This window comes from Cryptotermes secundus, unplaced genomic scaffold, assembly GCF_002891405.2.
Source record: "Cryptotermes secundus unplaced genomic scaffold, Csec_1.0 scaffold463, whole genome shotgun sequence".
NCBI lineage: Eukaryota > Metazoa > Arthropoda > Insecta > Blattodea > Kalotermitidae > Cryptotermes > Cryptotermes secundus.
In genome coordinates, this window is record NW_019735561.1 from 522755 (window position 1) to 533648 (window position 10894).

At 37.1% G+C, this 10894-nt stretch overlaps 1 protein-coding gene across 1 annotated transcript in view; it reads right to left on the bottom strand.

The window, feature by feature from the left end:
- Nucleotides 1–10894, bottom strand: part of LOC111869563 (serine/threonine-protein kinase Sgk1) — a 34083-nt gene extending 23189 nt beyond the window's left edge. The window contains exons 1-3 of the mRNA XM_023861189.2: nucleotides 10675–10894; nucleotides 4645–4763; nucleotides 828–923 (exon numbers count right to left, since the gene is read on the bottom strand). Of these exons, the coding sequence (XP_023716957.1) occupies nucleotides 828–923; nucleotides 4645–4701 (153 nt within the window). The 5' untranslated portion in view covers nucleotides 4702–4763; nucleotides 10675–10894. The remainder of the gene's footprint in view (nucleotides 1–827; nucleotides 924–4644; nucleotides 4764–10674) is intronic.

Here is a 10894-nt window from a genome sequence, read left to right on the forward strand (position 1 = left end):
CCATTTTTTTTCTTCTTGGCCAAAAACTATTAAAACAAGTGAAATTTGATGTGAATTGTTAACTTACTACCCTTTGATAATACAATTTCAGGACATTCCACCACATGTCACGGAAGTAATCAGTGTTTCAAATTGCATTTGATAATAAGACACCACAAGAGGTGAGCTGTCATCAAGTTCCTAACATCTGAGGAGAAAAGAGCAGGGAACATTCATAAATATCTTGCAAATTTGCTACTTAGGGGTATACAAACTGTTCTAACATGTCAACGGACATGTTACCCATTACTGCACCCTCTGTGGAGAAAATGGACCAATAATCCTGCCCTTCATTAGGCCATAACAGACTTTCACTTCAGGGCTACCTCAGATCAAAGAAACCACATTTTACATCCACACAAAATAATAAGAAAATTGTTGTTTTCTTAGGGGCACGCGGCAGCATAGTTGGTTGAGGGGCTATGCTACAAGTCAGAAGGTCGCGGGTTCAAGTCCCGATGATGTTTTCGGATTTTTCCAATTGACCTAATCCTTCCAGCCACACTATGGCCCTGGGGTTGACTCAGCCTCTAACAGAAATGAGTACCAGGAATTAATCAAATAATTTTCCTGGGGAGTAAAGCACGGCCGGCGCACAAGGCTGACAACCTTATCACCATCTATGAGCTGATTGTCTAGATAATTTGGGACCCTCAACATCTCACAACCCTATGGGCCTTCATGACCTCTTACAGGGATAACTTTACTTTTTTACTTTTTTATTGTTTTACTAGCTATAAGATCAGAGTTATTACTTCCAGTATTACTGTTAAGAATATAAAATTTACCTGTTTCTTGAGCATTTCATAGAGTTTGTAGAATTCATTGTACCGCCGGAATACAAACCAACTATGGTTGTCACTTGTCACCATCACTTTGTACACCTGCAGCAGGATAAACCAATACAAACATAATTTCACTACCATGATTATTAATACTGCACCTCAAAGTTATTACATGAAACTCCATCAAAATGACACAAATTATTTATTTCATTTATATATCACATGGGATTAGATAGTTACTTGAAAGTCTTAGTCATGCAACTATAATCCACTTAGGATGTCCCTCATCTGTAGTCAGTCAGTCAATGAGTTACACATATAGGGACCCTGGCAGTGCAGTTATACACAGGGTAGAAAATACATGTAACCTATTTCAAGGAATTCTCATGGCACATTTTCATTTGAATCCATTATTATCTGTGCCATTAGGTTCAGAAAATATTCACCTTCCCCCCATTTCACACCACAGTACATCAGTACATCTGACTGCTCCTGCAATGATTTTTAAAGATCTTCACTGTAAGGGAAGAATATATACATAGGTGAGTCAAATGAAAACCTTAAATATTTTTTTTTTAGTATTATTTATTGTGCACAAGTGGTACAAAGCTGTATCACTTTTCAACATAATCTCCCCCACGCTCAATGCAAGTCCTCCAGCGCTTACAAAGTACATGAATTCCTTCAGAAAAAAATTCTTTTGGTAGTCCGCACAACCACTCATGCAGCACGTGGCGTACCTCTTCATCAGAATGGAACGTCGTTCCTCCCATTGCTTCTTTGAGTGGTCCAAACATATGGAAATCACTTGGGGCAAGGTCTGGTGAGTATGCCAGATGAGGAAGACACTCAAAATGCAGGCCACTGATTGTCGCAATTGTTGTATGGGCAGCATGGGGCCTTGCATTGTCATGTTGCAAAAGGATACCTGTGGACAGCAATCCACGTCGCTTTGATTTGATTGCAGGCCAATGATTTTTTAGATCTGAGTATGATGCACTGGTGACAGTGGTCCCTCTAGGCATGTAGTGCTCCAAGATGACGCCTTTTTCATCCCAAAAGAGAGTCAGTTCCTGCTGATGGTTGTGTTCGAACCTTCTTCGGTTTTGGAGATGAGGAATGGCGCCATTCCTTGCTCGCTCTCTTCTTTTCCAGTTGGTGGAAGTGAACCCAGGTTTTGTCCCCAGTAATGGTTTTTGCAAGGAAGTCATCACTTTCTTGTTCAGAGCACCGCAGAAGTTCTTCACAAGCATCAATACGTCGGTCTTTCAATTCAGGAGTCAGCTGCCACGGCACCCATCTTGCAGACACTTTGTGAAATGGGAGCACATCATGCACAATGTGGTGTGCTGAACCATGACTAATGTTTAAACTTGCTTCAATTTCATTCAGTGTCACTCGGCGGTTTTCCCTCACTATGGCTTCAACTGCTGCAGTGTTCTCTGGAGTCACAACTCGATGTGCCTGACCCGGACAAGGAGCATCTTTCACTGAAGTCACACCATTTGCAAACTTCCTACTCCATTCATACACTTGCTGCTGTGACAAACATGCATCACCATACTGAAACTGCATTCTTCGATAAATTTTAGTAGGTTTTACACCTTCACTACACAAAAACCGAATAACATAACGCTGTTCTTCCCTGGTGCAAGTCTCAAGTGGGGCAGCCATCTTATACTGGTGCTGTGACGGTGTTCGTGCATCTGCACTGTGCTGCAACCTACAGGCCATTCTGCATGCTGTTTGTAGCATGCTTACCAACTTACAGGATAATAGTGCAAAATTTCGATTTTTTATTACAAATTTAAGTTTTTCATTTGACTCACCCTCGTATATATATGGTATATGTATACATAATGAATTTACAATGGCAATGTTTTCCAACCTAATCAACAAAGTGAGAGGACCACTCAATATCTCTCAAATGTCTCTATGAATAATATGAAGAATACAAAGCCAACAAAAGACATCAACTGCAAACAAGAATGGAAGGATAATGTGGCATATTTGCTCAAAGCAAGAACTGTGTAGCCAAAAAGAACAACCACTGCTAAGTACCGGCTGTGTAACACAACACTGTGGGAAGTGGTGTTTTCTGTGCAGTCCGTGACAGGACTATATAATGAGTACCAGCTGCCATTATGAGATAGTCCTGAGATGGCAGTTAAAGGAGTAGGAGTTTGGTGTGAGATGGCTGCCAGCCTGCAAGGACGTGAGCCCAGAAGCAGAGGAATGTCCACTGTTGGAAGACATTACCAAGCAATGCAGTGAAGACTGACTGAGAACAATAATCTTTGTGTGAAAGTGATCTGTAAGGTGTAGCCATGAGTTGTGCGTTAAAGTGTCCAATAAATCCGATTGCCAATCCAAACCCCGTTTATAGTCACTCAATCGCATGACAATACCTTACAAATTCCAGTCATGAATATATATACATTCCAAAAGTGTACTTTGCAGTTTCATGTACTTCCTTGGCCTTGATGTCACATATGTAAATCTGTTACTGCAGATACAATTCTACTGCAGCAAAGCTCATCATACCAGCTGTTTAAGATTAACAAACAGAAGTGAAATGAAGCATTTCACAGATGACCTATGCTCCAAGCAGGAGCAACATGAATAAAGCTAGATAAACAGAAAGAATGAAAAGTACCTAAGTGGACTGCCCAGTATTTCTTTGAGAAAATCTTCAACAAAAATGAAATTGCCATAATGTTTGTGGAAATCCATACACACCATTAAAAACAAATAAAGAAAGTACTAAAATCAAGAATTTGGAAAATTCTTTTAAAGTTGACTGTCTATTGTCTGTTCTGAGAAGACCATTAATAAAACATTCATAGCCTTATCACACCTCAAGAACAAAGAGATGTTACATAATCACTTCCATTGCTCATATCAAGGGCACAATATGGCAAAAAAATTTATAACAAAAACCAAAGCACTAATTATAATAAACATCATACTTTCTATGTATTAGTATATGTCTGATCAGGACTTTGTAAAAGTAATAACATTATCCATGATTACAACAGGCAGCAGTCACTGTAATTTCATAAGCAGTTTGTAACGTAGAACTTTCATGCCAAAATTTTATAACCATAAACTAAAACAATTATATTTCTCTACATCAACACCAGTACAAATGGTGTGTTTGCAATCTACTTAACAATTACAACATTAATCTGTGTCTGTAACCTTACTATATATCACATGTACTGACACTGTACAAGTGGACATTTAATGCTGTCAGCTCAGCAGCAAACATGAGGACTTGACTCCATTAACATGTGCAGCTGACAATGGACTACCTGAAGCTGACACTAAGCTCTGAAATGCATACTTCACACAAGTAGTGATTACTGACATTAATATTTATTAAAGTTATGAAATATAGCACCTCACATTCATTTAGAAATAAAGCTCAGAATACATGGAGCTTCACTTCCACATTTCTCATACACTTCCGCTGTCTAATGCTTAAGAGCAGTAATTTCATCAAACTATGTAGAATGAAGTCCCATGGGAGAGGCAAGGAGGGGGCAGTACAGTACCCTGAAAATACCATGACTGTCTGTTTCCATGTTTTGGTGAATGCTGCAGTAGACAACACCTTGAAATGGGCCATTATTGCTTGTTTATGTCTCTTGCCAAATGCATGCAAAGTACAGTACCCTGAAATAGATCACGATCGCTTGTTTCCAACCCCTCATATACACACCATTCACGGACATTTCATTTCATCTGACACTAATAAACCTGTGCAATTAATGTTAAATAACCTAAAAACGAATTAATCACCAATACAGCCTCTCACCGTGAATTTCTTGTGATGCTCCCACGTCTCTGTGTTCTCCACACTCACTGTTGTCATGACAGCACCTGGGTGCTCACCCTTCTCACCTCCTAGTCCAAATAACACTGGCTCACACAAGGCTGTCAAGGTAGAACACCAATGCTTCATATCGATGCAACACATTCTAGCTCTTTAGCTTCATACTTTTATCACAAATTAATAACTTTCCTGTGTGTCTTAATCAACATTGTTACAATTCAAACTGTATACAAACATGCATTATCCCTGTCACATTCAACAATGCAGAGGCTGACATCAGAATAGTTCAAACACTCGTATGAATCTCAAATACTGTTTCAACACGCAGCAAAGGAAAACTGATTAAAAAACACAATGTTGTTCAATGTTCTCTTAAGAATGTCAGGTCATAGTTGTTAAAACTTGCATTTTAAAGTACAGTTATAATTTCAAAGATGTTATGCTACCACAGAACTATAAGAACACATTTTCTGAGAAAAGTCAGTCATAATGTCATATCTGCTACACTTTCGAAAATGTTAGACAACTGATAAGAAAACTACACATGATAATTTTCATTTTATGTTGCTGCCAATTTTTATAACATAACATTTCAGCTGCTCCTTTACTTTGAAATCCAAGGTTACCATTGAAAACCTGTTATTATTAAAGAGATTAAAGTGAAATGATCAGAAAATATCAGATTCATTATATTATAATCAATCAGTCACACAATCAGTCAGTAACTGTTCAAATAAGCATTAGAATATTAGAATCCTCTGCAACACAGATCGTTTCTCAACAGTCACACGAAGAACAAACAATTCTTCTCACGAACTCTATTTTCATATTTAAAGTGAAACACAATACTGCATGTATAAACTAAACTTAAACCAAAAGAAGTGTTTTTAACACTCACACAGGTGTTAACTTCACAGAAGTATTTCTACAAGCAGTATGTGACAAGTTCCAATTTTGTAACACTTATCACCTAGCTGCAAATGATAACAGTTTAGTCAATGTCAGCCTCTGGTTGGCTGATGAATCAGCAGATAAGATAAGAGAAGCCAAGCCCACATGTCTGGTATAGTACAGGAACACGGTTTTTCCTCTGCTTCATGAATGGAATATACACAAATATCAGAAAATTTAGAAACAGAGATCTGAGGCAGGACGTTAAAAAACAAACATTGCTGTGTCTGCATAAATCTGTTTCATACCACATAACTCACTTATCTCCACAATCCAAACTAGGATATATTACTTTCAGTTACAAACTAAGCACCCATTTTGAATAAAAGACAATACTGGCAAGTCATGCTTATCTAATAGAAGACAAGCAGTTCATATAAGTCACTTGCTGAAGTGCTAGACAGCATGAACTACTTGACACCTAAATGAATACAAAAGGGAGTCTTGGGTGGTCACCGATTACAATTAGGACATGTACACACTGCTTAACACTCCTTCTTTAATTATTTCATATATTCCCAAGGATCTTGAGCCATCTACAACTGTGAAATAAATATTTTCTATTAACTTCTAAATGTTACATGAGAAACACAACCTTATTATTTATGTAGACTACTTTTATAGGCGATTAACATGAAATGAGTATCAGTCAAGTAATTTATGAGAAAATTAACATTTCATGTTTGGTCCCCAGGTTCACACACTGCTATCTTCCTTAAGATACCACCTATTTTGGACAATGGCCTCCATAAATTACTGACATTTAATAAAAATCATGAGAACCACTTTTGAGAAAATTTACATTTAGTTTCTTGTGACTCATTTGAAGGACACTCCCCTCCACTCTCTTTTATGAACTAGGAGCTTTGTATTCACCAGGCAGACCTATGGTGGGAAAAATCTTCAATCCAGTCACTCTGGTGCTAGCAAAATGCACATCCAAGCACTCATATGAACAGACGACAGTCCCAAAACAGTATTTTCATATTTAGGGGTGCTGTAAATCTGTCAAAATCTTGAGATGGATTTTTTTACACCATCACAGTACCTTTATTTCCTTATTCCATAATTCTGTAGTGGTTGGACCAAGAGAAAAAAATTGACTGTAGGTACAATAGATCACTGTGGTCGCGGTGCAAGGGCCAAGAAGGCCCACACCTTATACGAGTGAAAAACTAATTTTTATTTATTTTATCAAGTTTAACATGGCTACAAGTGTCAAAGATCTTAATGTTTTAAAACTATATTGTAATCCCCTGAATATCAGTCACAGAGCATGTTCCAAGAAAATCTTGTATTGGACTGGATGACAAAACAAATTCCTAGTAGTCAGAAACATAGAATCCATGAAAAAATGTGCAAAAACTATTATTTGCTCAAAAGTTTTGGAAATGAAGCATCTGAATCTTCAAGCTCTGAATATAACATAAGAGAAACAGTTTTAAAATTCAGCAGACCAATGTTGTTTCTTCCTTGAACAAGGCTGTGCATTCATTAAGAGTCACCACTTTATACTATAAAGCTGTTACAAGTCAAGCATCCTAGGAGCCATAAAAAGAAAAACATTCAATTTCATGAACTAACAGAAACAAGATGAAATGATAGCACAGTTGAAGAAAAAATTTCACATAAGAGGAAAAAAGTGTGAAGGGGTTCAAATTTTAACATTTTTCCACAGAGCTGGTAAATTAGGAACATCCAACAAGAGTTCAATGCCTCAAATCACACTGTTCCAGAGAAAGGAATTTCATTAAGCCAAACTGTAAAACCAGGAAAATCGCTGCTTCTTGCAACAGATGAAATGGCGAAGCAGTTCTGCGTATTCGATGAAATCAACACAAGCAGAAGGTAAGAAGGTTCATCCTCAGAAATGACAGATATTGTGAAACTTACAAGAAGCCTACTTAAGTTTTAAGGAATAGAATCCTAAGCGCAAGTAGCTAGGCTTTTCACAGTTTACAGTGTTATGGCCATGAAACTGTGGGTTGGCTGTGGAGCAAGTGGTACATGTGCATTTGTGTGTGAACCATGCAAAAGAATGTGCAATGTGATTTCAGGTCAAAATTGCATTGTTTGACTGAAAAGCAAGTAAAAACTTGTGATGGATGTTTTTCCAGAATTATTCATAATATGCCAAGTGAAAGCCATGAGATGTGTGCAGGATCTGAGAACCTAATCAGAAACACTGAACACAGATCTGAAAAAACATAGACAATATAACCTATAAGCAGTGGATGACTATTGATAGATCAACACTGCAAAAAACTGTGCAGTCTTGAACTGAATTTTAACAGTTATCTGTTGAAAAGCTAAGCATCCTGCTTCACCAATCTTTTAAAGTATAGCAACCATCATACTTCCATGAAGAACTGAAGTTTAAACATAAAACTGGAGAAATGGGTTGTGATTTTTCTGAGAACTAGTTCATCACACAAGGTCAAGGTCAAAGACAAGGTTTTCTTTGGAACAATGTTCGGGCAACTCTTCATCCAGCTTTGACTTCTTATTTAAAAAATAAAATCACAGCAAATCAGTTTGGTTATGTTTAAAACATGATGTCGCACCAAATTATACAGCTTTCCTCCCAGCAAATCAAAACATCTGACTAAGGATTACTATTTTTTTTATGTTGGTGCCTCACAGCATAGAAACAGGAAAAATTTCTCTTTAGACTTGAAAGGATTCTGACAATGGTGTATATAAGACAAAAAACCACAACATTTTAGAGAATGGATCTGTCTCCGTCCTCAGGTTGATGGGGCAGGATAACCTACTCAATTGGGCCCGTTAGAAAGAGCTAGTCTCTGATTGAGACTAGCTCTTTCTAACGGGCCCAACTGTGTAGGTCCACCTGAGGATGGAGACAGATCCAGTGTCCAAAACATTGTGGATTTTTGTCCTATATATACCAGACGATGGATAGAGTCCAAAACAAGCCTAATAGTTCTGCATGAAGTTTCACTTGCTCACCTGTTTCCATCTCTAATGCAACATAAATTTTTATTTTAAAATGTCACTATAATCACATTTAAATTCATAAAATGTCATTAAAATCACATTTTATTTCACTCTTACAACATGTTTCAGTCCTATAAGGCCATCCGCAGGCAACTGCTAATTGAGTGGAACTACCACACAGTATCAGCTCGTATGTCAATATACTATTACATGCTACTACTGATTGTCATCATTATTTGAGAATGTATGTCCATGCTTCACTCACGCTATCTTCACTATTATGGGGTCCATGTTGTGTTCCTCAGCTCTCCCTAGCCAGGCAGGTGTCCCTCATATTCAAAATTTCATCTATCTCTGGTACAACATAAATGACTTTGGATGCTGAATGGCACATCTTACAAATTCACATGGCAAGGATGCATGCGATGGGATTGAGGGAGCAATTGCCGGGGCAGCAAGAAATGCAAGCCTGCAAAACCCTTATGAGGAGCACAGCTTGATGCCAAGACAACTTTACAAGTAGATTCTAGTAAAGATTCCCTCAGTTACCTTTGAGTATCCTACTGTTGAAGACCAGAGCAAAGAAATGATAATGCTCAAAATGAGGTTCAGGAAAGTACAAACACTTCACTCAAAAAATATGTTATGTCATTCCTGCCCAAAAAACCAAGTTCAGACAAACTTGTTTTCAGAACTGAATGTATTCAACACCACATATACAGTAGTCTCACAAGATGTAAAGTATCAAGTAGAAAAGATTAAAAGATTTGTACCTTGTAAGTATATTACAAGTGAATGACATTAAAATTCAACTAATATTTTTAATCTCTCTTATCCCAGTAATTATCTCATGTATCCTCCTCCTCCTCCTCCTCCTCCACCACCACCACCACCACATTTCAGGACTTCTAGCTTCAAATATGCTCACAAAAGTTGTCTAGACACTGCAATTGGTTACACATATGTTATCAATGAAAACAAGTCCTGTTGCACAGTTTTTCAGACTGTAAATAGCTACAATCAGAGGTAATATTTCTTATTTAAATGAAAAACTAATTTTAACAGATTAATGAATAGATCTCCTTAGTTTCCCTTTTTCCTTTCTTACTGTAATCTTTAATCCAAGCAACCAACAATAATATGTATGTAACCTACAGCTATAAGGAAATCATGAATCAATTGTTGTCCCAGCATGAAATTTCCCAGAAATGTACTTAAATAATTACAAAATATTCTGGAAAAAAAACTTTGCGTGAAAATAGATATACATTGTTCATAAATTAGGACAAAGCTTAACATCAAAACACAAATGTACCAAAAAAATATAACTGCATAGCAAATGAAAGCTCCAATTAAGGGTTTCCAATTGGTACAAGAATGATGTCTTTATCTTAACTAGTACCAGAGTTATAAGCATTCTAGTAAATCAGGATATGAGGAAATGTACAGAGAACCAAAACTTGCAAAATGTTGTATCTCTGCAATTAAAGAACACAGGAAGCTAAATTTCCTGTGGAAACCCAACAAGTTTACAAAACTGTATTAGAATGTATGACAGTCATGAAAATTTTGCCCCAAAGCCACCCACCACTACTTCTGACAACTATTTTAGTCAGGCCACAAAACACATATTTGAAGCACTGATGGAAATATAAGGGGTACACTGTGTAATACTTAAAAACGCTTTTTATATTTGACCCTTCCAGCCACAGACCCCTCTATCCTAGCCCTCTGAAGTATATGGATAAGAGGAAATAAAATAATAAACTCTCCCCTCTACAGAAATTACCTTTAATAAATATTATAATCCGAAAATAAACAGTGTTCTTTAAAAACAATGTAATTTAACAAATATATGGAAAATGAATGAATGAACGAACTGCATAAACGCAGTTTAGGTATAATTTTGTCCTAAGTATTCAAGACGAAATAAGTGGAAGCACATAATTAGATAATATAACCTTATAAAGCAATTCAATTAGATCATTACATTATTATTCCCATGACAGGGAGTGATTTAAATCCCTTCTTTTAAGATCTGTAACTAACAAACTCTTTTCAGGAACTATGTAAATTATTAAGCTCCAAAGATCAAAATCGTACCTTCTTCTCGAGATACGTTATCTTGCTCCCATCATTATATTGCTTATCTACTTCACAGCTGGAAAAGACAACGACATCCGCCCATAACCATATTGCAACATTCACACATGACCACCTCGCTCTCTCCAAAGCTCCAAAGGGTGCATTATCCCCAGTGTTAACATTGAGTAAAATCTCGGCGAACTCAGTCGGGTTAGTAGGGCAAGCTAGAACGTTTAGT